Raw genomic sequence first — 26,242 nt, 5'->3', positions numbered from 1 at the left:
TAAAACACTGTAGAGTTAAATTGGAAATGGATCCATTGAAAAGTGAGTAGTCACGTTATTTACAAGAAAACTAGCTTAAAATGGGATGATTCTTTTAGCAAAAGTAAAAAAGTATTTTCCGGACGTCGGCATAATCGAGTCATAAGGCCAAGTATGCTTAGACAAGGTTTCCAGAGACTGCCAGTCCACCCAAGTTTCTTTTCTTTTTTTAGTTTTTTTTATACTATTAAAATGTGTGCTTTGATACAAAAAAAAAACCCTAGCTGCATGATCTAAAACCAGAACCAATGCCTCACACAAAATAAACTAGACTGTTAAATTCTGCTGCAGGGTGTCTAAACAGTACTTACTTTCAACTTGGTAAGTTTTTGGGCCCAGCTGAGCTTGAGTTGGGTGGGGAGGAATGGGATGGGATGTAAAGAATGTTATTGACAAAATACTTTTCCAGCTTACAGGAGTCTGGCAGTTGTCGTCAAAAGAAAGATCATGAGGAGAGGCGTCCATGCGACAGCCCGCTTTTCTTTTTTCCCCGCTTGTATGCGCTCACTACAGTCTTACGGAGATTGTTTCTTTTTATACAATGCAGAGCTGTTTGTAGCCCTTCTATCATCAGTAAAGGCTTCAGTCGTGTTAATTTGATTTCGTAACATTAATACAAATTTCCACTTGTGACACATCATCATGCATTATACTAGTTTATAATTTTCCCCACTATTTAATTTTCAAATCATGACGTTTTTGTTCTCTGCTTAAACCTGTAAAATTTTGGAACTATTTTACTTCCATTAGTAAAATGGTAAGAATTATATTAACTTTCTTGCTCAGGAAAAGTAAATTTGGAAAATGTGAACAGCTAACCATCAATAATTTTTTTGTTTATTATTAAAGTAATAGCAAATATATGCAGAACACTAAAGCTGGTAAATGGCTGTGGGGACAAACAGAAAGGACCCATCAACGATTACGATAAATATGTAAGTATATAAAATTCTACTTCAGGCCTCTCTGAGCAAACTCTGCGCTGGGCCGCGTAGTTATGGTCTCCGTAGGCGTTTCCCCGTCCTCTGCCACCCTGAACAGGGGCAGTGGATTGTCGCGGTACAGCATTTTCAGCTTGGGCTCGACTGCCGCTTCACCGCGAGCTGCTGCCTCTCGTACCAGGAGTTCCTGTCGCCAGATGCAGTGCAGTCGTCACAACACGCATCCACAGATTCACGTGAAATTATTGTACTAAGGGGTCGTCCATTAATCACGTGATGTTTTTTATTAGCAAATTTCTTTACCCCCCCCCCCTCCCCCCTAGTGATTAGTGGTGAGGTTTTAGACTACTTCCCCCCCCCCCCCCCCCCTAAACACACACACACACAATAAATCACGTGTATTTTTCCGGTACAAAATATTTTTTTAAAAATTTCAGAATATTATCTTTAAATATAGGTATGATCTAATTTAATTCTGGAAAATTAAGCACAGTGATAAAAATGTCCAGTCACACATTAAGGTTTGCAGGTTTATTCTCACTGGCATAAAAATAATAATAAAGGAAAGGCTTATATGTGATTTACGCTTGTATTCGGCGCCTAAAATCACAGTCTTTACTGGCGACTGGCAAGCCGAGCCGGGTGGTTCGTGTTGCGGCGGGCGGGGGATATTGTTGCCTGGCTACGGCGAGTCAAGGTCACGCGTCGCTTTTCGGTTTAGTAGAAATCGGGCGAAAAAAAAATACACGTGGTATCTCTTTACACCCCCCCCCCCCGTGATATTTCGTGATTTTTTCCGACCCCCTACCCCCCCCCCCCTCCTTTTCGAGCCTCACGTGATTAATGGACGATCCATCCCTAAGTTGTAGTCAACTATACGCTTCAATAAAGGAAAAAGTTTAAAACCAAAATTTAAATTATAAATATCAGTTCTTAATTATTAAGGATCAAAACCATCCAGTCATTTGGATGAACTCGAATATAAGCTGCCCTGGAGTGTAGGGCGAACTTGAATACAAGACAACCTCAAACATGACAGCACTGATAATAAAATTAGTTTGAATATTGCCTTATTATAATACAATCTTAAATTTTAGAAAAGCTTCAAATATAAGAAAAACTTTTAATGTAGTAGCCTTGATTACATACACTATCATCTTAAGTTAGAAGACCTTTAAAGTAAAGCAAACTCAAATGCAAGACAATACATAGTGTGAGAAAACCTCAAATAAAATGAGGATTCTGAATATATGACAGATTTTAGGATGACATGCAATATAAAAAAGTTCTCAAATTAAGGTGACTCTAAAATGTAGGATGATCTTGAATAAAAGATACCATAAATATAAAACAGCTCACAATTTAAAATTACTTAGAAATTAATCACAATTTTAATGAGCCTAAGCTCCCAGAGAATATAATGTTTAATTTTTATTTCAGCCTTGCAGGATTTCATAACTTTTGAAATCTTGACTCAGAAAAAAGTTACATTACAAATAACATTGTCATTTATTTGTAGTTTATCTACTCTACATATTTACCAGTATTTGAAAAAAAAAATACTTTCAGTTTTTTATCATTAATTTACGGAAAAGCCACGACGTAAGAATTTGGTAAATATGTAGAGTAGCGGTATATGCGAAAAAAAATGCTAAAAATCCGAAAATACTTATATTCAATGCTCTTTCACTTCCTCTTTTCAAATCAACCGGCGGAGATAAGAAATTCCAAATACTTTAGGAGATATCAAATTTTTTAATTTTGAACATATAGAGTAGCGGAATTTGCAAACAAAAAATTCTAAAAATCTGAAATTACTTTTATCATATGCTCTATCACTTCCTCTTTTCATTCTAACCGGCGGAGATAAGAAATTCCAAATACTTTAGGAGATATTGAATTTTTTAATTTTGCAATACAACACCTGTACAACCATTCGACCGCCGCAATTTTTGTTAGTTTGCCGTGTGTTCGTGAATGCGTAATAAATAAAATGGTTGATTAGGTCAGGTCACTTACATTATTAATACTTTCAAACTAAGCGGACATAAAAAATAATGTGAATTAATTTTAATGGCTGTTTAGTTTTAAAATATTTATGATGTAACTGACCTGACCAAACAAACCGGGACAAAGGATGAACAGTAGGAGCTAAAATGGTCGATTAGGTCAGGTCAGTTGCATTATGAATACTTTCAAACTAAGCGTACATTAAAAATAATATGATTTAATTTAAATGGTTCTTTAGTTTTAATTTATAATGTAACTGACCTGACATAACAAACCCGGACAAATGATGAACATTAATAACTCACGTAATTTTTTTTTGTTACTACTTGCGCAACAATATCCAAATAAAAAATAAGACTTTAAATTAGAAACGTTAAAAACTCACCTGAGTTGGAGGCGGGTACATTTACTTTGCCATTAGAAGGAAATGATGTAGTCGTTCACCTACGTCGCGATACCTCCGACGGAACATGAATAAATAAATAAATAATCACGTATTTGAATACTGGCCAATCACGGAACTGTCACGTGACAAAATTGTCCAATAAGAAACATAATAGATAATTGTAAACCAGAAACAATGGTGATCGCTGCATGATCACAGGTATTGTGATGAAAATTAAAAAATTGTATATCTCCTAAAGTATTTGGAATTTCTTATCTCCGCCGGTTGATTTGAAGAGAGGAAGTGAAAGAGCATAGAATAAAAGTATTTTCGGATTTTTAGCATTTTTTTTCGCATATACCGCGACTCTACATATTTACCCTATTGTATAAGGGGCTTCATGGTCCCAACACCCTGCTAAACTGACCCTGAGCAGCGGCGGGAAGGGCGCGCTGGCCGGCAGTAATCTCACGCTGCCGCCCGCACTGGACGGCAGCTTGCAGTAGTCGGCCTCCTCGTCCTTGTGCAGCAGCCGGTAGTCCGCCTTGTACGACACGCTGCGGATCTTCACCGGATACGGGAACTTCTTCCCGCGGAACACTTTCTCCACGAGCACCTCCACCTTCCTCACCTCCTGCGCACAGGCAACACAGTCATCCCCAAAGGCCGGTTACAGTAGCGCCCGCCTCAAGTTCGAACCAAACTAACCTCATTTGCTAAAGGTTGCACCTTCAAAATTTTAAAATACGACGGCTCCGGATATTTTTCCAACCTACTCCTAACGACTATCCTTCCAGCTCCAAAGTTTTTTAAATTGCCTAAAATTTCCCATAGCGTTTTCCCCTTAAAATCTGTCGTTCTACCAATATATTTTATCGGCATTTTAATTGTAAACACCACCGAACAAACTCACGCCCATAGAACTATGATAACTAATGAGTAGTCAATGAGTAAAACGATGTGCATCTCAACAGTGTTTTTTTTTTTTTTTTTTTATGATTTCTACAGCACTGTGTTTGACGAACATCTATACTACCGGGCTTCGATCGAATATACTTATATATGCTCGAAGATACCAGGGGGTCACCATGTCCGCATTATTATATGTTAAACGTGTTAAACCGTTTTTTTGTTCAGCTAATTGCTGCGCCATCTTGGTTAGAAGCCCAAAACATTGGTTAAGGTATGGTGTTTGCAGTGCGGAAACAGTTTTAAATGACTTATTTTATGAAAGAGGCTGTTTTTAACTATGGAGATTTTAATTTATAGTTATTAAACTAGCATTAGATGTTAACAAGCATAATTTATGCAAGTTTTGGTATAATATAGTGATAGTCTCTTGTAATTCCTAACACTGACGTCGTCCGACCGAAGGCCACCCTAAAGCCCGACCTGCAACCGCCAGTATCCGACCCCGCTAACAGAACGCGCCCCTAGCCATGGCCCACCCGAGTCAGGCGAGCGCCGCGGAACTAAGGTATAATCAACGCCCATGACTTAATCGGCAAGACAACCCGAGTCCCATACGTGGTAAATTCAATACACATTAAAGAATACGCCACTTTTAATTAACAACCCCGTGCGAGGGAAGTGCGACGTAGGAGTGCCCGGGTCACTCACGTGTGGTTTTTTAATAATACAATTGTGAGTGCTCCCCTTGCGGCCTTCAGCCTGATTTCAGTAACGTAGTATGTAACTTAATTAAAACCGCCCCAAATTATCATTTATCATTCGCCACTGGAGCAGTCATCAAGCGACGAACAGTCTCCAGTGTGACTCTGATTATTCAAACTTATTTCATATAAACTTGTTACATCTAATTTCTAAAATGTATATATATATATATATATATTAAGTTAATTATTAATCTTTATTGTATGAATTTAGAGCCACTTACATCTTGTTATTAATAGAATATTTTACGAATAACGGAACTTTAGAAACTCTGGCGCGACAGGATGCTCACCCCTCCCCTCGCGCCAGGGCCAGACGCGAGTACCGAGCGACTCACGGACCAGGACGGACGCACGTCCCACGGGGAGACATCATCCTTAGTCTTCACTGAACTTCCTTCTGGTAACTATAGTCAAACTTCGAAACCTTTTTTAATTACTCCCCGTGTGCGCCCGGTCCTTTTACGGCGTAGGGCCTATCCCAGTCGCGTAAATATAACTCTCCCCACACAATGCATTACACGGGGCAGTGCAGTATACGGCACAGGCCGACTCCCGCAACAACAGACTTTCAGTTAACTGCCGCAGTGCACAGGCACCGGCCACACCTAAGTGAAGACTTTAATTAATTTCATAGCGAGCCGTGGTCCACACAGGTGAGCCCGCGCGTCGCCGTTTGCAAATTACGGGATTGGCCGACTCCAATAAGACTCTCCTCCTCAACCTCGACTGGCGCGAGGACTTAACTTTAGTGACGACGCGTCAGAGCGTCCAGTGTACTCGTAGTGTACTTTGTGTAGGGAACTGTAAATGCAACTGTAGTTACCAACGTTAAGTAAACATCCACTCCGCACACTCTGTGCGCGATGTGTATGCAAACCAGACTCGTGTGTGTTATTTGTGGAACCTCCCCAACCCAGTTAGAGATCAGCGTGCTATGTTGTGTAGGGCCAGAAGTACAGCAGTAATTATGGACCCCTAACACCACGACAACCTAGTTGGCCACGCAGGGGCTATCGTACCCACCGACCCATCTTGTGGTTAACCACCGAGTTAGCCTGGCGCCCTCCCGGACACGTTTCACACAACAAAACAGCCTTCCCGCTAGGAACCACGCCGAGTCTCGAACACGAGATCCCGGGCGACGGCAACACCAATTTTATTTATTTGTTTATATTTCAAAGTTCTAATGCTCATGTTCAGGAACTGTAAAAATGTAAATTCTACCATTGATGAAGATGGGGGGGGGGGGGGAATATTTATTACAGTTTCTAGCGAAGCCATCCTTCTCTTGCGATTGTGATTTAGCATCCTGTATGTGTGTGTATATATATGTGTGTTTATATATAAACACACACATATATACACATATATACACACATATATACACACTTCAACATAACATGAGGAGACATGCGTTGACAAGAATAAATTGGAACTACTTGTAACAAGTTTTTTTTTAAGAAATAAAATAACTCATGCTGCTGAATGGAGCTAATGTAGCCAGCTGGAGTCATGTAGTCTCGAATCCTTGTATTCTCGTAGCATTGTAGACTCGTAGCATCGTAGCCATGTGTTCTTGTAGCTTCGTAGTCATGTTGCCTCGTAGTCTCGTAACCTTGTAGTCTTGTAGCTTCGTAGTATTGTAGTCGCATAGTCATGTGGTCATGTCGCCTCGAAGCTCGTAGAGTTGTAGCTTCATAACCAAGTAGCTAAATGTCGCTGGAGCAGTTGGAGCCAAAAACAATTGGAGCCGAAGACAGATGCAGCAATTGAAGCCTTGTAGACTTAGAGCTTTGTAGCCAAGACGCCTTGTAGCCATGTAGCCAAATGATGGAGCAGTTGAAGTAAAAAGACTGTTGGAGCCAATGTCAGAGGTGGCGTAGTTGAGGTCTGCTGTAGATTGGAGATTGTATACTACTAAGCTGAATGTTCAAGTTGACGCCGACCGCCAATGCTCCTCTATGTCGCATAGACCGCTATGCCTCATCAACGTCTCACGAAAGCATGTGCACCGAACGCGCTCGGGCGCGCACCGGAGTGTAGGAAGTGCAACGGGGCGAACGCCACGTAATTAGTGCCACGTCGGAGGAGACCGGCCGGGTATGGCATATCCCTCTGCCGAACTACAAGAGTGTTTATGTATTTTTTCCACAGGAATGTAATAGACTTTATTTTCATTGGTTAACACTTTATATCTTCCAAAATTATGTCTAACCGTGCGCCTTGTCCCGAACCTGGCCGGTTCAGTTTCCCGCGAAAATCACACGTTTTCTGCAGGAGGGCTGGCGGGGAGGGGGGTCGCGCGCGGTGAGGGCGGCAGTATCCTTCCGGAGCTCACAGAAGCCGGCAGCCTCCGCACATCACAGGACCAGCATTTTCTTTATTTTCACCGACATGTAGTTTACTATAATTAAGCAATTCTTAAACCTTTTCCTTCAGTCCCGTGGTCGGCCTCGATTTACCGTGTGGTATGTAACTTAATTAATTAGTGCTCCAAGACGAGCGCGCTATGACATATGTAAGTACTGTGTAAGGGCTGTAAGATGGTCCGTCGGCACCTCACGCGATATCTTAACCAGTCGGCTACTTAGTTTTAGCCCACACGGGGCAGCCAGTAGGCACTACGTAACCAACTTTCTAATGCATCATTATCTGGGACAGTTTTAGGACTCATGTAGCATCACCAGAGTAGCGGGCCTACACGAACCTAGATTAGTGTAATACGTAAATGTTATTGTGAAGTGTGATCTTGCTTAGGGTTCTACTTGTGTTAAGTTTAGGGTCGTATATGTAATCATCGTGTCGTGTCAGAACCGAATGACCTTACCATGTAATAAAATCACGAGCTGCCACTGAGAGAGTGGCCGAGCGTGTGACGATTGGTTTCGGGATAACCGTTACGGCCAGGAGGGGTAGCACCCTGTAAAGGGCTGTGCCGGGTTAAATTAATAATTTATAACACAGTGTTTTCTTGGACTTATCAGGCGTTCCGAGTGGCCTAAACAGCTCGGGGGGCCCAGCTGCGTCGAACCTCTGCCTCCCGCCACAAGGCTGAACCTACCCCGAGATTCCGGACAGTACATAATACTACTAAATTCATACGGAGGTAGCGGGGTTCGTATCAATGTAAATGTACGTCCTTTATGTTAAATGTGTGTAGACAAGACTGCAGTATCGTATCCTACTGATGGGGCCGTGTCATTGTGATGAGATCATATTTTATCAAGTTGAATTTTCGTTTAAATGTGCGTCCATTTCGTTAAATATGTTTCCTTTTTTCTGTGCTTTCAAATGTGCTTCCTTTTTTGATGTATGTGCTTGCAGAGTGTGTGTCCTTCGTGTAGAATGTTTATCCTGTGGGTGTGTCCTTTATGTAGAATGTTTATCCTGTGGGTGTGTCCTTTATGTATAATGGTATGTCCTTTTTGACGAATGTGTGTCCATTACGTGTCCAGTGTGTGTTCTGTGGGTTCATTGCATATCTAGTGTGTGTACTGTGAGTTCATTGTAAGTTCTGTGTGTGTATTGTGTGTCTTTTGCTTTTGTAGAATGTGCTTTCTTTTTCTGAATATTGTTTTGACTCACATTTTAATGTAAATGGGAGCTTAGATCCCGTTTATGACAACCACGAAGACCTTGATGGAAGCTGTAGCATCGACTGCAGAGATCTTGTCAGCGACGATGCAGATCCCGTTGGAACGTGTATCTTCATTACCAACAACAATAGAGGAGACTTCAAAAGGCGTAGTACTACCACCAGCAGAAGAAGCTTTAATGCCTGCAGTGCTAGCTGCAGAGGAAACCACGATGCACGTCGTTTCACCCTCGATGGAGAGTTCAAAGTTTGGTGATTCACCAACATCTAAAAAGCATCAATGCTGTTACTGTGACAAGATATTCTCGAGCAATAGTAATGCTCATGAGAAGAGAGAATGTGCTAAGAGTCCTCCTGGCATAAAGATTGTGAGAAATGCCATAAAAATAGTTGACCAGAAAATATATTATGAAAATTCACTTGAAGATATGCAGAGATAGTGCTGCACTGCAAAAAGTAAAAGTTTTGCTTTAACAACGATACATCGATGTGCATAAGAGTACACTGAGAATTGGTACAACTGCAGCAACATCAGCATCTGGTTCGGATCTAAAAGTTTCTTCTTTGTCGACTAGTCAACCTTGCGGCTACTGCGATATGTCGTTTGCATTTTCCTATAATGCACTAAGACATGAGATAAGTAAATGTACAAAGAATCCATCTTGTATGAGGTTTCGCTGCGATAAGTGCCATGTTTTGTTCAGATGTATTGAAAGTTTGAGACGAAATGCGAAAAACTGTAATGGTGAAGTCCATGTGCCTATTGTGGAACTACCTGTAAACATTTCAACTCCTCGTTTCTGTTGGAAACTCGTATGCGTACAAGCACACAATCAGATGGCCAGCAACCGATTGTGATGATGCCTGGACACTAAACCTAACACAAGACTGTGCTCGGTGCATAACAGGTAAATGATAATTAATTCCACTTGGCACAATCTGCATTTCATGGAATGTTGAAAGACTACTATTATCTTAATATGTTCAGTGAGTCGAAATACATTTGTACTGACGTCGCCCCAAGTGCTCCTCCCAGTCGCTTAGACCGTTGTTGCACATTGCCATCTTTTGCCCCGATGGCATCACCAGTGAGCATGTGGGGAAAATTGTTGATAAAGGAGGGGGGAATGAACGAAAGAAAAGAGTTGAGAAAATGCAGGCGGAAAATGCACGGGTGAAGAGGGGAGTGTGAGCAGATATAATCTTGCGAGCTGGATTATCGTGTCGGGGCAGTATCGCGCCGGTCGCCAAAGACGACACATCAGAAGTCGCGCCACTGGAGCAGCATAGTGCCAGTGTTTCTGTGGGCAGCAGAGTCGTCGGACGGACGCCTTGGCCGATGCGGGACGCAACCACGGCGAGGAAACGTCTCAGGTTCGTCATCTTGTTCCACAACACGAACCTGCGGTACTATCCAGGACAGTTCCTGAGCGGGAGGGTGATCATCGAGCGGGAGAGTGACACACCTGCGCTAGGCTTGATCCCCCAGGCCACAAGGCTCGAACCCCTCTACCACCTATCTGAGCAACCGGGACTTTAACCACGCCAAACGGGATCAGCCCCAGCGACATCAGTACTTTAACTGACAATATCAAGTAGAACATTATTAATCAGTTTACTGATGAAGAAGCAACATACGGAAATTTAAAATATAACTTGTGGCTGGACTGTGTATATGGTAAACCACATCCGTTCGAGGACCAAGAGAAAAAGTATGCTTTCAAGACATAGGCTGCTAAAATTTACACATCTGACGATGTAAAGCAGTAAACACGGTATCGCAAAACTCTGTCGGGAAGAAAAAGACAATGTAGGAAAAGATCTGGCTGGTCTCTGTCTTCAGTAAACCGTTTGGAGCTGAGCATTAATAAGTTCAAGCCCATGCAGAACTAAATATTTATTAGATTGGTAACTTTTGTCAAATGTTCCTGGAATGATTTATGTAATAAATTATATTTATCAAAAGGTTTTTTTCCAAACCTTTCACTTTTATGGTAAAAAGTAAGTGATATTTAATAATTAAAGTTGTATTTTTACAATGACCAAGGATCAGTGAAAGGACAGGAATCCATCGAATTAGTCAATAAATTATTGAGAGATTTTTTTATATATTTTGGAATTGTTTCCGAATTTCTAGCTTAATAATTACAAATTTCCATGACCATGGTCAATATGTCATCATCAGCTTACTGGAGGCTGGCAGTATAGAGTAATTTAAGCTTTTTTTAAAGACTTTCCACCAAATTTATTGAAATTAATACTTTTGACTAAAATTAAATTGTTTTATCAGTTAAGTATCTAACCGAGGACAGGGACCAATCGAATCAATCAGTATATTAATGAGTGATTTTTTAAAATGATATTTGGAAATTTTTTCTGAATTTATAGTTTAATAAATACAGGTTTGCAAGATGGCGGCCGAGATGGTCGACAAGATGGTGGGTGCTCTGGCAATAATAAAATAAATAATTACTGAACTCTAGCAATTGAAAATTAAACTATCATGGTGTTAGCACTTTCAATCAGAAGAAAATAAGATGGCTGCCTCTAGCAGACGAAAACAATATGGCAGTCTCCAGCTGACAAAAACAAGATGGTAGCCTCCAGTAGATGAGAACAAGATGACGGCCTCCAGCTGACGAAAAAATATGGCGGACATGACATCATACTAGCAAGCAATTTATATACCTTGGCATTAGTGATGGGTGGTCAGCCTGTCAGTGGCTTCCATGGAGGAAGGATCTGTCGCCATTTTTATTTTGTCCTCACCAGGTACGAACTGAAGAATCCGTGATCTAAGTGCACTTTTAATTAAAATTATAGTAATTATAGTAATAATTTTTAATTAGTTTTTTTTTCAATTGTAATTAAGAATTTTTAATTTTTTAATACATAAATTACATGTTTATGCTCGCTGGGAATTGAACCAAGGACCGAAATCGATTAAGTAACTAAACATTTGAAGCAATTTTTTAAATATATATTTTTATACCTAATTTTTATGGAATTTTTTGGTAAAAAATTAAAGATTTCATGTTTACGGCAGGGGTTAATTTCAGTGGGAACGCAAGGGAACGGCGTTCCCTTACCTCCCAAGAGTGCCGGAACGCAAGGGAACGCACTTAAAACTAAAAGTTTAAAAAACAATTACGTTGGATCAATATTATGGTCAGTTAAAGTAGTCAACAAGATGTTAATGGAGCAAAGGGTGAACTCAATTTAAATTCATGTTTTTATTTTCTTACATCATAATCAAGCACTTTAAAAAGTAATCACCATTAAAATATCAATTTTTTATAAAAATAATTGTAGTATTATGTCTGGATGGCCTAAAAACGCGGGTTTACAGTTATAATTTTCAAAACTTTTTCCCGGGGGAGGGCCCCCGGACCCTCCTCCTTCCTGGGGGGTATTCCAGACCCCCCGGTCTGAGCATCCCGCTTTAGAGTTCCCACACCTAAAACTTTAGAAATTAAGCACTGGTTTACGGTCAAGGTCAAGGTTGTGACCTTGGTGGCTTAGGGTGGTATGCTCTTAGTACTCTTAAGCTGCTTTTAGGAATTTGGGTTTTGTCAAAGGTAAAAGTAATTTGGAACATTCCGAACACCAAATTTTTCATTTTTTGAGAAATAAAATGGAAAGTTTTCCCTCAAAACGGGATTCCCCCCCCCCCCAGAAATAGGGAAATTTCTTGTAATTTTGAATCATTTTTGAGGAATTTTGAGGTAATTTTACACCAAGATGTCAGTCGGTTTCTCGGCTCCTCAGCCTTAAGCCTGGGCTCGGTCCGGCTATCATATACTACTGCTTACACACACACACACACACACCTACCCACACACACACCTACCCACACACACATATTTAACTGTGAAGTAGGTTAAGAGGTGAATCAACCAAATTAATCTATAAACATTTACTAATATGACAAAAATAGACAAGTAATAATATACAATTATTTCATATTGGAATTAATTTCTGAAATGAATCGTCTTGACATCAAGTTAGGTGCCAATATACGAATCAGTTTATATGCCATTGGTTTAATCCAATGTTGCTAACTGTTCGCGATGTCGCACTGCGCTGCACTTTGTAGGACTCATCTGAATGCATTTTGGTCGCACGTACTGACACACATACCCTGTCGAGGCGACATGCGATATAGCGACCTGTGTGGCTCGAGGACGCATCAATGGTGTCATAATAATAATACTTAAACATGTTTTTCAACCATTTATTGATTACTGTGCACGAACATTAGTTGGAAACTACAACTTTGAAGTGTGTCTCTTCTTTAGTCTATTAGTTGGCGAGTCTTCTAGTGGTTTAGTTGCTTCAGCATGGCGAACAGAGAATATGATGAATTCAAGAGCTGCAACATAAAATATTTATAATTTATCATTCATATCATGCTAGTATTATGAACTGAATAATATTTAATTTAAATTGTTTCACTTATTAGTCTATGTTAAAGTTAACATCATATTATCTACGTACTGCTGCAAATGTTTCCAATGACATTGTCCTAAAGCGACCAGCAGAGAGTCTGACGGGTTTGTTGGCTCTAAGGATCAGCATTTTCAAAGTGTCTTTGAACTCAGCATCTGTGTCATACCAGTCACAGCAGCAGGCTGCAGCTGCAACAGCCTGGCTCTGTTGGGAACAACCAGTACATTTATTTTCAACAGTGATGCATACAATGTTCATGAAACACATTTATTAACACAACAAAACCAAATATTAATTTTCATTCTCTATATCTGACAGGCTACTAACAATAACCTAATAACATGAACATGTATCAGTTCATACAATGTTGAGTTCTGCTAAGAAACACATCCATTTGTTTGTAATGGGTGTTCCCCCTCCAACCCGCTACACTTTTACACCGCGATGTACAAGATGTGAAAGAATGCAACCTGGTGCACTTCTGAATGTGAGGGCAACTTAGCTTGCCTGTGTTTTAGGTGACCTGCAAAGCTTGAGCGAGGCTAACTAAGATGGCTCCTATTTTGACTTGTTAAATGACAACGGAAGTTCCGCCCAGTGCTTATGCATTATGCACAGTTTGGACGAGCGGGATAAAGAATAGTCTGGTTCAATATTACAGTTGCCCTGGAAAGGTATATAAACCCAAGTTTTTGCAGAGATGAGAGAGACTGCCACTGCAAAAGACCCAGCAAAGCTCTGCCCCCCCCCCCCTCTTCCCAAACCACTGCAGCTGACTAGTTGTGGCCGTTCAGCTGGGAAGAAGACGACGAGTCGTTCTGGTGCTGGCGGAACTTGACTGCCAGCGAGTTCATATCCTCCCGGAGCCACGGCGAGTGGTGAGAGCGAGTACATCGCCCCTTGGAGAATACATGTGTCCTGCCAAGAGCTGGGGTGCGACCAGGGGAGCAACAACTAAATTTCCAAAGGGGGGGCAATACACCTTTTTATAAAGAATCATCGATCCCCCCTATTGAAGCGGGGGGTCCGGGTGTCCTCCCCCGGGGAAATTTGTATTTCAAGGTGGAAAATGGTGCTATTTATGCAGTTTTATTATCTAAAAATGGATTACACAGCACTTTCTTTGCCCCCGTTTGCCCCCACTTCAAGGTTTCAGAGGGGGGGGGGCAAAATACCCTTGCCCCCCCTTGTTGTTGCACCGCTGGGTGTGACCATAGTACGAGACGAGTAGCGACAGAAACAGTGACCATATACTCGGCAGTTTTTACTTTACCATCTGAGTTAAAGAATAACTAATGTGGTCAATAAATAAAATGAAAGTTATTTTGAGATGGTTTCTGAGCTGCGTTTTAAGAAGAATTTTAAATACTCAGGCTCATGCATTTTAATGGGGGGTTATTCCCTGCTTGCTGTTAATATTTTAATTGTATATGGAAACAGGACCATAAAATATAATTTGTACTAATGTATCTACTGACTGGAGTAAATTCCTAGTGGTAATTTTAAGCTTCACAGTTACATGTTTGATTCTATTGTGTTGGTGTTGTAGATCTATTAATGCATATTGTTAATGCCAATATTTTTTGTATTCACAGCTGCTAAATAGTGAAGCAACATATTGTGAAGTCGTCAGTTAGTGCGGTAAGTCCACAAGTAAGAGTATTCCATTTGATTTGTGAACGATTTTAATTCAGTGGAATATGTCAATAAATGTTTTTGTTTGAACTTGTTGTGTTTTGGCACATGAACACCCTAGCATAACCATTACTCCAGCCACTAAATAGTGAACATGTTTACCCCTTAGAAGATTTCCAAAACAAGCTAATAGTAAATGCAATTTATATCTTATGCGAGATATTTCTACCAACAGATGCACACAAATAGTATTAATTCATGTAATGGGCAATAAATAAAATAAAACTCCAACTTACCTAAATTATGTGGTAGGCTGTACTTAGCCTACTTTTATTTTGCATCGCAGCATACTCAAAACCTAATATTTTAAGAATTGAAGAATACTTGAAGAAAATGATGATGGTCCATAAAACTAGAAATGGAGAGAACTTGGTCCACGATTTGAAAGTATCTTGGTTTTCACAAGAAACCACCATAAACTGCGAAGCCTTAACTATATAATTTTCAACAATACTGTTCCATTTATTCTCAACAACGTGTTTTTTTTATTCTGCAGACAGATTTTTTTTTGTGGCATTCCAAATACGAATGTCTGCTAAATTGAAGAAAAAAAACTTTAATTTTGTTTTTTTATTTACAAAGTTTTGTACAATGTTGTGCAGCATTGTAAAATCTGCAAAGTTGAACTTTAAAAATAAGGCTATATTAAGAATGCTTTTGAATGATTGTAGGCCTATGTGTTTTACAAAACTCCACAGTGTCGTTTCTGATTTTTTTGTGCCTATGTACCAAGTTCTCCCCTCATACCTTTGCAAATATATTTCTGTGATTCCATGTAACAACAAAAATGCTTTGTAGCAAACCGGCATTGCATACACGTCGTTAATTCTAACAAATCGCTTTTTATATGAGTATGAAAATAATGGAATCTGCCTCTTCCTCTGCTTTTTTGGAAGATGATGTCGACCCAGCTTGCATGCAATCAACCCACACAAATGCAGTGATAGTTCGCCATGCGACGTAAATCCACTACATTTCATAAAAAATACATTTTCTCTCATCAGGTTTCGTGGTTACACAACCTCAATTGTTTCGCTACAGTTTGCGTTTGTCCATACAACTTTCTTTTCTTTATACAAGTCGATGTCGTCACATCTTCCAACTCATTTTAATTGCATGCGACAGCATTAATGACGACCGACACGTAACAGGAACACAAAACATTTTAACTTGCTTTGATTGCATTTTTTTAAATGCAGAACTGAAAAGAAAAGTATAAAGAAACAATCTATATAGTACCCGGAACAACAATTCAGCACCTAGGTCGCCTTGTGTCAATGTTACAACATTGATTAATTATCATCTTTTTATCCTACAACCACCAGGACCCTCATATCTTTTGTCCATTGTAACAAAACTTTAACTGCCCATAAAGGCGAACTCTCCCCAATTTGTAACTTCGGTGGAATTCTTCATACTTCAAACAGTAGGTACAAAACTTTAGCCAGATCAGTTTCATGTTAAAATGAACTCTCATTCTTTTGTTCCCGTACTCTTCAATTTTTTCACTATAAATTACTTTACCCCTTGTAAAATGTCATCGCAGAGACGGCAGAAGAAATAAAGCTCGAATATACAAGTTGATGACAGTGCTGCAAACTTCAACAAGTCTCCAACCTCAGCAGAACTCTGAAACAACACAAGCCGAGATGAGAAGGTATGTTTTAATCCGAAGAGTTATGCCTGACTGAGCTTAGGTATTTGATAAAATATAATTGAGCTTTGATATTTGGCCTTTACTTTTAAATTTGTGTTATAACAGTGACAGAAATACAAATAAATTACACTCTGACTGATAGAACTTTTATTTATATGTATATATCAATAGAACCTATTAAAAAACTAATAATAATAAAGCTTACATGGTCATCAGCATGAGCTTAAATGTACAAAAATTTTAAAGTACACAATGATGTTAACGTGATACTGCCCTGGGTAGTGTACTAAGCCCTGGTCTATGTAGGAGCACACCCTATTATGTCACAGCCGGCAGATCAGCAACAGACAGTGTTGTTTTTTTTTAAGATACAATTTTTAAAGACTTGAAGTAGCATTATTCAAGTGTAATTTATATTTTATTTTACAGCAAGACTGCATCTCACATTTAAATAAGTTTTTTAGGCTTCTTCCACTCCTACAGAAACTGAAGGAAAGACTTTGTAGTTCTTGTGAGTAGTACAGCAGTCCAGCATGACCCACCGACGAAGGAATTTTTTAAAAGTACTATCGAGTTTCCCCATACTCTCTGGCTAACTCAGGTTTTCGTTTTATTGGATGGGCTTCTGTCCCAACCAACCCGACATAGTGAGGTTCCATACGACATAGAAACTAACCTCTGTCGCCTTGAACGAAGTTATGGCAATCATTGTCATGCTGTACACGATGAGTCCCAGCATAATGGGGTGATATGCAGTGTCTAGTTTCTCAACAAACCTGGAGAACAAACAGTTAATATTAATAATATTATAACTTTACAGCATTAACTCGTAGGGTTGTCCATACTTACTCATTACTTCTTACTTGAGAATACAACTGAACACAATAATACATCCATTGCAATATCTCACAACTTGAAGAAACACAGAACAACTGAAGTTACTCCTATACTGTCATAAACTTCTCACTGTTGTGAATACCAACTGTTTTACTCCTCTTAGAAGTAAATACACAACAATAATATACTCTTTAGGTTTTCACTGCTTGATTTGATCTAATTCAAAGGGTTTGAAAAACTTTACTTCATCACCTTCTCATATTTGGTAATTTGAATGTTGTTTTAGTGCAACATGCATGGATAATGCAACTGCAACCAGTGGCAGATACAGAAGTTTTTTTCGTGAAGTAAATAAAATTGGGAAAGGTGTGCCGGAAATTAGGAATCACGACACGTTTTTTTTTCTAATTTTATTATAATTTTAAATTATTTTTGGAAATTTTATTTGCTCTATAATTTGGTTACTAAAGGGCGATTTACACTTTGTTAATCTGGTGTACTCCCCTAAGTTAAACTTTGTGCCAGTAGTCTGAAGCACCCTTCCCAGAGACGTATCTGATATTTTGCAGATCTAATACTTTGTTGGCAGCTCGCTTAAAATTTCCCTCGCTTACAGGCACGTGCCAGTCCTGTAACATTACTTCACTTCATGACTAAAACCGCCTACAGAAGCTCTGGACGAGCTGTTACCATTTCTCAGAGACGAGCTGACCATAGCCTTTACTGTCACGAATACGTATTAGGTTCACTCCCCTGGAAGCACGTTATGGACGCTTGTTCCCAGCGTCGTTGCGTTTTCCCCCCTCTTGAGTTCTAAGAATTCGCCTAAGACCAATGACCGGTCATACACTCCAGCAGGCAGCGACCGTCTCCAAGGACGCCTCGCATAAAAAATGTGTGTGCCAAGTTGGACCACCCCACGAGATCTCGCTGCAGAAACAGTAACTTATTATCTTGGCCGCCAGAGTGTAGCACTAGACTGCGCCCTTTAACCCTTGGTTTAAGCAGACGCCTTAGGCGAGTCGATTCTTTTTATTTCAGACACCTCTCAACAGGTAGCGCTAAAGTCGGCCAGTGCTACCAACTTCGAGACATCCCCTCTCGGGGAACTTTGGGACCTTTCGGTCCGGACTCCCAGCCCTCTCCCCCCCAAAATGATTCAAGATTTACTTTTAATTACGAGACGCGGTTCTCCGCGGGACACTTTGCGCCGCGCCTGCAGACGGACCGTTTGATTATCGGCGAGTCGACAAGACACTGCAAGACTTCCGTCCGGCCGCAACCGACTATGTAGTCGCATAAAAAATAAGGGATGCTATCCCTATAATCTTCTTTATGTAGTTTAGTCCGTCTGCGTAGTACAAGTGTAATAGTTATTTTTCTTTTAAATTTATTTCTTTTGAAATGAAGAAATCAACCGCGCCCAGCCGCGTAATCGCGGGATCCAGTTCCCGGCTGGCGACGCATCTGTAAATAGAAGCCAACTCCCCTGTATGACAGGGTCCGAGAGCCGGACGCCGAATTGGCATTTTCATCTCCCTTCCACAACAGGACACAAGCGCCCTGGCATCATGTACCCGCGTGATCTCCGGGGAACGAAGCCCCGACCTCCGGTGCTTCTGTATCTTTTGACCCTTTTTTGAACTTTCTTTAAATTACGTCGTCAGATGCAGTTAATTAGATAAACATAATTTCTTGACTTTAAGTATATACCCTGGGATCGTTTAAACATATTTGTATTTTTTTATTGGTTTATATATTTTTTAGTAAATGAAACTTTTGATAATTCCATGTACGGCCGGCCAATAGTTTTTTTTAATATACCTGAGAGCTTTTTAAGAATGTAATTAATATTGTACGTTGATATTTTCTTTTATCTGTTATAAGTTTCCTCAGTATGGAGTAATTATATTTCAGACGGAATTACACCTTGTTTTTGTTCATTTCTAATAAACTGGTGAAACCTAAAGATCCACCCAGCAAGGCAAAGATGGTAATCAGACCGTGGTTTGCTGCTACAAAAATAATAACAGTTAGCATGGTTTGAATCTTGCAACAAAGGGGAAATAAAAATACCTAAAATAAAAAAAAAAATTGAACATGCGCATTGAAAACTTACACTACTAATGACAATAACACACTGACATATGGGCTTACTATAGTAGCTGTAGGTGGCATGGGATCTTACACAGTACCATACTGTCTTCCCTGATATTTTGTAAATTTTTTTTTAACTTCGTGTCGGGTGTTTCTCATTGGCCCAGAGACATCCAGGTGAGTTGTGAGCCAATAGCACAGGCAGCACTGAGGTATAACTATTTGTATTTCAGCCTATCGCGAAATGAATTCGCGAATTTTTCCGGTCTCTACCTATTGTGCACTAGGCATACAAACCAGGGTACAGGTGTAGCATATTCAACACCTAATTGTTAGAGCCACGGAATTTTCGCGCATTCATTTAGTCGCAAGCTAGAATGCAAACCTCCACACTGTCGCACTGTGTTCATGATTGGACCGCAGTTATCTGGACACGCCCCTCTACGACCGTGAACCAACGATGTCCAGCTGGGAGATACGTAATCGAATCAGGTAGTGCCAAATAACGAGGATAAAAATGTTCTCGCTAAGAAACCAACCAACGGGAAAGTAAAACATGGGTCAAGCACACCTATATAACTTTGAATTCTATCCTGAGGCCAGGAGGAATCCGCGAAATTTCCGGGACTCAATACTAATTGTTAGAGACCTGAAAAATTCGCGGGTTCATTTCGTGTCATGCTAAAATTCAAATAATTGTACCTTAGAGCTGCTTCTGCCATTGGTTCACTGTTAATCTGGAGGACCGAGGGCCAATTAGAGACCCTCACTCATAGAAGTGTCGAATCACAGCCCACCCAGTCGAGACGACTCACGAGTCAGCAGCCAATGGACAGTGTTGGCATTTGCCCGAGTGTGTAAAGGATATCGGAGTCCATCCCAAAGGTCATTGAATCCGCGAATTTTTCCGGTCTCTACTAATTGTTGTTGTGTAAAATGCACATCTTTATTAAGTTTATAGCCTAAATATGTTAATTATCAGGGATGGTGTATTCTATAACTCCGCCCTTTGATTTATTTATTTATTTTTGCTTTTTACCCTACTTAAAGCATGTACGAAAGATAGGTGGCCACAAAGTTTTCCTCGGCTATAATTTTTTGAAGTAAACCTCTTTAACATTACTGTTAGCTGGTATTATTTTTATTCGTGATGATGAAAACAACAATTTTTTTTGTCACAAGAAAGAAGTGGTTATCAGGCATTATATTTGTTGCGTTGTGTAAATAAACTCACGGCTTAAAAATATTAGTTTCTTGTCTTCAAAGAAACTTTTGAGGCGCTTTAAAGATTGTGTCAGTACAGTAGATGAGTAAATGCAACTACTGGCTCAGCATTGCATCATAATTTGATTTTCAAGTCATTTTGAAACTTTAAACTATAAAGTCACTTACATTTGTCTGTAGAAGCTTTGAATATATATACTGTATAGAAGTCGCGAGTGGATAGGATTTACTCTACGTTTTTCAAAAGCTTATGATGAGCAGCTTGGGAACTTCACCGCTGCAGTGCGCTGCCGTAACGCCCTGTATCGTCTTAGTTGTTATTTACACGTTAGAGCGCAGCTCTGTCGCCCGCTGTCATTCCCCGCACCTCTCATCATTCACTGAAGCTCAAGTTCGTTCAACGGGAGGGGGAAGGGGTGTTTGAAGAGTTCGACACTTGTCCGCTAGGGACCACCACAAGTCGATGCCCTAGAGATGGTGAGCGATTGAGGCGGTGAATTAACCAACTACCTCAAAACCGTATTAGAAATTTTAACCTGGGCTGGCGACTTCTATACAGTATATATATTCAAAGGTAGAGAAGTGTGTGTTACTTTATGATCCACGGGACTCACCTGATGACGTCCTTGTGGTGCTCGATGCAGCGGACGAGGCCCTGATGCATGCGGCGGCAGAGCCCGGGCGAGAAGGGACCTCCGCCGCCGGCCTGCTCTTTGGTCGCGCGCGCCCCGAGGTCCCTCAAGGTCACCGCGAGGACGTCGAACTGCGCCCGCGCGTGCATCACGAGCGCCATGCACGCCATGTCGAACGCGATCACGTTGAAGATGACGAGGAAGAGGCACGCCGCCTGCGCGCAGGGTCCGCCAACCCACCAAAGATAAAAAAAAAAATATATTGGTCGCCCGCAAAGTCGGTTTACAAACGATAGTTTTAACGTGACAACGTCATAACAAAAAAATTGATGAAATGATTGCATACTTTTATGAATAAAATTGAATCATTTTTTTTATTTTAACAATAAAAGAATAATAAATACTTGAAATTATACTGGTAATCAGATTTTTAAAAATGCAAGAATAATTAACCTTTATTGCCGAAATCGTTGTTGTAATAAGCAATGAAAACCACATTAACATTAACTTTACACTTCACTTTATAAACAGTCGACGAAACAGTTCACGTGTATATGACTTGTAATTAATTTTAAGAACTGGCGTTTAGCTATGAAGTTTAAATATAATTATGAACAAGTTTTCATATAAATAAAGTGTAATCAAATATCTATAATCAATTATATGAATCACCATAATTTTTTAGTCAATTGTAACATAACCTATTATTACTGCACTCGACGACAGCGTAACGGAACACAGCGTAACGGAACAATGTGCGTAACGGGACACTTTTTCGTGCGTGCAGCCGGCGTTCATCGATTTATTAGACGTTGTCACGTCAAAGAAAGTCTCCATTGCCCAGGGGATGGCCACATCTTCATTGTTTCCCGGCAACCCTGTGAAGACTTTCTTTCCCCCCAGCTCGTGGTGTGTGTGCCATGTTTGATAGACACCCAAAAAATTGACTGACGTGTGGTGGTTGCATTTTAGAAAAAGTTTTAAATGACCGTATTTCATTAAAGTGACTGTGTTTAATGGCGGAGATTATAATTCATACTTAATAGCCATTATCAGACGTAGTAACGCTCCATTTCCGCAATGTTTTGGGCGTGAAAATATGGCGATGACAAGGTACAACTTCGCATATTAAAAGGCACGGAAAAAAAAAATTAATTAATTGTTGAATATTTGATTATCTTATCCATAGTTTGAAAAACAAAATATGTTTGAATGAAACATCAATGAAAATATTAAATTATGTGCCAATAGTTTTTCATATGTGCAGAAATAACCGTTGCCAAGTGTCGTTGTTCTTGTACATTCTTTAAAAATGATTCATGCAATGGGGGATTTTGATTTAATACAATTTATTGCACATACGCCATTGCAGTTTTGCACTGTTTGTTATGGAAAAAAATTCATAAATACAAAATAAAAAATGAAAAAATAAACCCACAGAAATCAAGCCTAAATAAGCTGAAGTCAAACATCGATGAGCCTGAACAGGTATTATGGACAACACAACGATAAAAGCACAGACGAACACATATCAGACAGCACAAGAATTTCATGGAAGGAATTTAGTCATGAAAAATAATAACAGCGTGGATTTATATGACGAGACAGTTTAAACAATAACAGTAAATGCAGACATATAACCAAACCCTGGATAACACGGCAAATATAGGAACACAACGATGAAGATAAACAATATAGTGTGGAAAACACAAGTAATACAACATCGACGAACACAGTAGTATGTTTCCTGTGACAAAACAGTTGCGACGTTTCGGGGAATCCGCTACAAAACCGACTGATGATGAAATTTTTAAGTTTGAATGTGTTCGTGTGTGCTGTCATCATCATTGTTGTCCATAGTTCCTGTTTTAGGTTCAGCGTTGGGTCTATCTGCTCGACATCAGCTAATTCAGGCTTTTTCTTCTGTGGGTTCATTTTTTTCCCCGTGACAAACAGTAAAAAAAAATACAATGGCGCATGTGTAAGAAACTGTATAAAATTAAACTTCCTTGTAGTATTACAAACTATTTGTTGGCAACTGGTTCCCAAATAAATCTTGGGAAGCCTACAACTCATGTAGTTTCGGTTCGCTACCACGTTCGTGCAACTTCGGATTTCTCTCAAAAATCGAAATTTAAAAAAAAATCGAAGGGTTTAGGTTAGGTTAGGTCAGTCACAACATGCTTGTTTTCATTGGGAACTTCTGATTTAGCGGCTGAAGTGGCGTTAATACCAAAACGCAAAACTTGGGAAATATTCGGGAAATTCTTGCAGGGAACCGAAACTACGTGAGTTGTAGGCTTCCCAGCAGGGGCGCAACAACTAAATTTCCAAAGGGGGGGGGGGGGAAGCAATATGCCATTTTATAAAGAATCATCGATCCCCCCCCCCCCTCCCCTATTGAAGCGGGGGGTCTGGGGGTCCTCCCCCGGGAAAAAAAATTGTATTTCAAGGTGGAAAATGGTGCTATTTAAGCAGTTTTATTATCTAAAAAACTGATTACACAGCACTTTCTTTGCCCCCGTTTGCCCGCACTTCAAGTTTTCAGATTGGGGGGGGGGGGGGGGGGGGGGCAAAATACCCTTGCCCCCCCAACCCTGTTGTTGCGCCCCTGCTTCCCAGGAATCTTCCGTGGAAGTAGTTCCTTGGTTCGTGTCGACGTTCCTCGCGCGCGGGAGACATGGACCTGCAGGGCGTAGGCCGCCTCGTAGCACGGCGACGCCAGCGCGTCGAGCACCAGGTACTCGGCGGCGACGGGCAGGCGCCGCGACGCCCGCGCGCCCGCGACGGCAGGGGAGGCCGTGATGGTGGCCAGCATCAGCACGCCCAGGCAGTTGAAGAAGGCGGTGAGGTTGCGCGCCCGGCGAGAGGCGCCCTTCAAGATGGCGGAGCGCTCCGCCACCACGGCGCCGCTGCAGTCGAGGTCCTGCGAGAGAGGGGCGGCCGTCTGGTCTCTCCGGCACCTTTGAATATATATACTGTATAGAAGTCGCGAGTGGATAGGATTTACTCTACGTTTTTCAGAAGAGTATGATGAGCAGCTTGGGAACTTCACCGCTGCAGTGCGCTGCCGTAACGCCCTGTATCGTCTTAGTTGTTATGTACACGTTAGAGCGCAGCACTGTCGCCCGCTGTCATTCCCTGCACCCCCCATCCACCATTCACTGCAGCTGAAGGTCGTTCATCGGGAGGGGAAGGGGTGTTTGAAGAGTTCGACACTTGTCCGCTAGGGACCACCACAAGTCGATGCCCTAGAGATGGTGGCGATTGCGGCGGTGAATTAACCAACTACCTCAAAACCGTATTAGAAAATTTAACCTGGGCTGGCGACTTCTATACAGTATATATATTCAAAGTCAGCACTCAGGGCCGGTGCAAGGTAAATTGGCGCCCTGGGCGAAAAACCTTAATTGCCACCCCCCCCCCCCCTTCCCCGGCCGGACACCACAAAAAAATTTTCCTTGCCTCAAAATACATCACGTAAGCCTAAGATTTTGTCAACAATCAAATGTAAGCAGGCTTGTGTTTTTTTCTTTACTGTTTTACTTATTACAAATCATAAACAGGTCACCGTGGACTTTAAATAATTACTTTTATCAATATAAACATTCCAAACTGTTACAAAAATCCATTTTCATCTAGTTTCAATAATCGTTAAACATATTGTATGAGCTGTTATGTGTCGTGCTGCGCCGCCCCCAGCTACTTGGCGTCCTAGGCGGTTGCCTAGTTCGCCTGTATGGTCGCGCCGGCCCTGCCAGCACTCACCAGGGACGTGCCACATCCAACCTCGGTAACGAGAGAATTCGTGTGTTCTCGCGTCGCACGTGTTTCGGACGCGAATCACACGTGTAGTTTCCACACCTCCGCCGCTAGAATTCTCTGCCGGAGCAGCAATCGCCGACTATCGAATCGTTTGATTAGCAGACCAAAATTAAAAAAAAAAAAAAAAAAACTAGGTATGCCTGTGAAATTTCCGTTCGGCTTCGTGAACCTTGGCCCGCGCTTTACGGCGCCAGACGGCAGCGCGAAATCGCTCGCACCGAGAGCTGAGTGAGCTGAGAGCTGGGTGAGTGCAGGGGCTTAGCCAGGGGGGTTAGGGGGGGGGGTAGGGTTTTAGGGGTTCAAACCCCTCCCCCCCTTCCTTAGCAACAAATCTTTAATCAAATTTCTTATTCGTCACTCGAACAAATTTCATATTAAAATTAATAAAAAAAAATTTACCATTACGATATTTAAATTTAAGTACCGAAAACTGCTAAAATAGCACTATTTTCCCGTGGGCGGACCTCCGGACCCCCCCCCCCCCCCCCCGCTTTAATACGGAGGGGGGGCGAATGCTTCTTAACACCCGCCCATACACAAATCCTGGCTACGCCACTGCGGTGAGCTGACCTCGAAGGCGAGCAGGTCGCGGAAGAGGGCCTCCATGGCAGGCCGCCTCCGCACGAAGTGGACGCAGCGCACGCCGCTGAAGAACAGCGGCAGCGTGAGGCATGCGTTGTCGACGGCGGCGTCGAGGTCTCGGCAGTCTCGCAGCAGGGCGGCGCAGGCGGGTACCACCGCTAGGGCGTAGGCGGCCAGCACGAGGGAAGTGAGGAGGGCGTGCAGGGCGCGGCACCCTGCCCTCTCCTCCACCCCTCCCTCGCGCGAAGGGCCCAGCAGCCCCAGAGCCCTCAGCAGCCGCGTGTTGGTCCGCACGTCGATCAGGGGCGGCATGCTGCAACCTCGCGTTCCCCTCGCCGCCAACCATGGGCGTCGCAACACGTTGGGGGGGGGGGGGGGGAGGAGGACACGTCCCCTTCCCCCGTCCCCAATAATAAAAGTCTTCAATTTCGTCCCCTCCAATAATACCTACATTTAGTTTCGTAGTTATATTAAAAATATGATTTCTGTGATACAACCCATATGTTGCGCACGGTGCATTTAGTCCAATCGTGGTAATGTGAGCACTTTTTTTAATTCGATCTTCGTGTAAAATAAAAATCAGGTCCGATACCGAATA

At 41.4% G+C, this 26,242-nt stretch overlaps 2 protein-coding genes across 2 annotated transcripts; both read right to left on the bottom strand.

Moving 5' to 3' along the window:
• Window positions 1-194: 194 nt before the first annotated feature.
• Window positions 195-4,311, bottom strand: LOC134538291 (small ribosomal subunit protein mS34). Its single transcript, XM_063379470.1, has 3 exons — window positions 4,084-4,311; window positions 3,803-4,009; window positions 195-1,167 (listed from the first exon to the last, which is right to left on the bottom strand). The coding sequence occupies exons 1-3, from the start codon at window positions 4,255-4,257 to the stop codon at window positions 991-993; spliced, it is 558 nt and encodes a 185-aa protein (XP_063235540.1). The 5' UTR covers window positions 4,258-4,311; the 3' UTR covers window positions 195-990.
• An 8,553-nt stretch (window positions 4,312-12,864) lies between these two features.
• LOC134538603 (odorant receptor Or2-like) lies at window positions 12,865-25,956 on the bottom strand. Its single transcript, XM_063380031.1, has 7 exons — window positions 25,633-25,956; window positions 23,834-24,163; window positions 21,220-21,452; window positions 17,124-17,223; window positions 16,315-16,419; window positions 13,144-13,299; window positions 12,865-13,018 (listed from the first exon to the last, which is right to left on the bottom strand). Exons 1-7 carry the CDS (start codon window positions 25,954-25,956, stop codon window positions 12,965-12,967), a joined length of 1,302 nt encoding a protein of 433 aa, XP_063236101.1. The 3' UTR covers window positions 12,865-12,964.
• Between the last annotated feature and the right edge of the window lie 286 nt (window positions 25,957-26,242).

Source organism: Bacillus rossius, chromosome 13 (genome assembly GCF_032445375.1).
Source record: "Bacillus rossius redtenbacheri isolate Brsri chromosome 13, Brsri_v3, whole genome shotgun sequence".
Lineage (NCBI taxonomy): Eukaryota > Metazoa > Arthropoda > Insecta > Phasmatodea > Bacillidae > Bacillus > Bacillus rossius.
The sequence above is the reverse complement of the archived record's forward strand: the minus strand, read 5'-3'. Positions and strand labels throughout refer to the sequence as shown.

What these genes read in the sequence shown, in the direction of transcription:
- LOC134538291 (XM_063379470.1), bottom strand. Translation starts at nt 4,257, where the DNA reads ATGCCGATAAAATATATTGGTAGAACGACAGATTTTAAGGGGAAAACG. An exon ending in TGCAACCTTTAGCAAATGAG is followed by an intron (nt 4,010 to 4,083) that starts GTTAGTTTGGTT and finishes GCCTGTGCGCAG; the next exon opens with GAGGTGAGGAAGGTGGAGGT. An exon ending in CCTTCCCGCCGCTGCTCAGG is followed by an intron (nt 1,168 to 3,802) that starts GTCAGTTTAGCA and finishes ATCTGGCGACAG; the next exon opens with GAACTCCTGGTACGAGAGGC.
- LOC134538603 (XM_063380031.1), bottom strand. Translation starts at nt 25,956, where the DNA reads ATGCCGCCCCTGATCGACGTGCGGACCAACACGCGGCTGCTGAGGGCT. An exon ending in GCGACCTGCTCGCCTTCGAG is followed by an intron (nt 24,164 to 25,632) that starts GTCAGCTCACCG and finishes CCTCTCTCGCAG; the next exon opens with GACCTCGACTGCAGCGGCGC. An exon ending in CTTCGTTCAAGGCGACAGAG is followed by an intron (nt 16,420 to 17,123) that starts GTTAGTTTCTAT and finishes GTGTTGTTTCAG; the next exon opens with AGTTCTGCTGAGGTTGGAGA.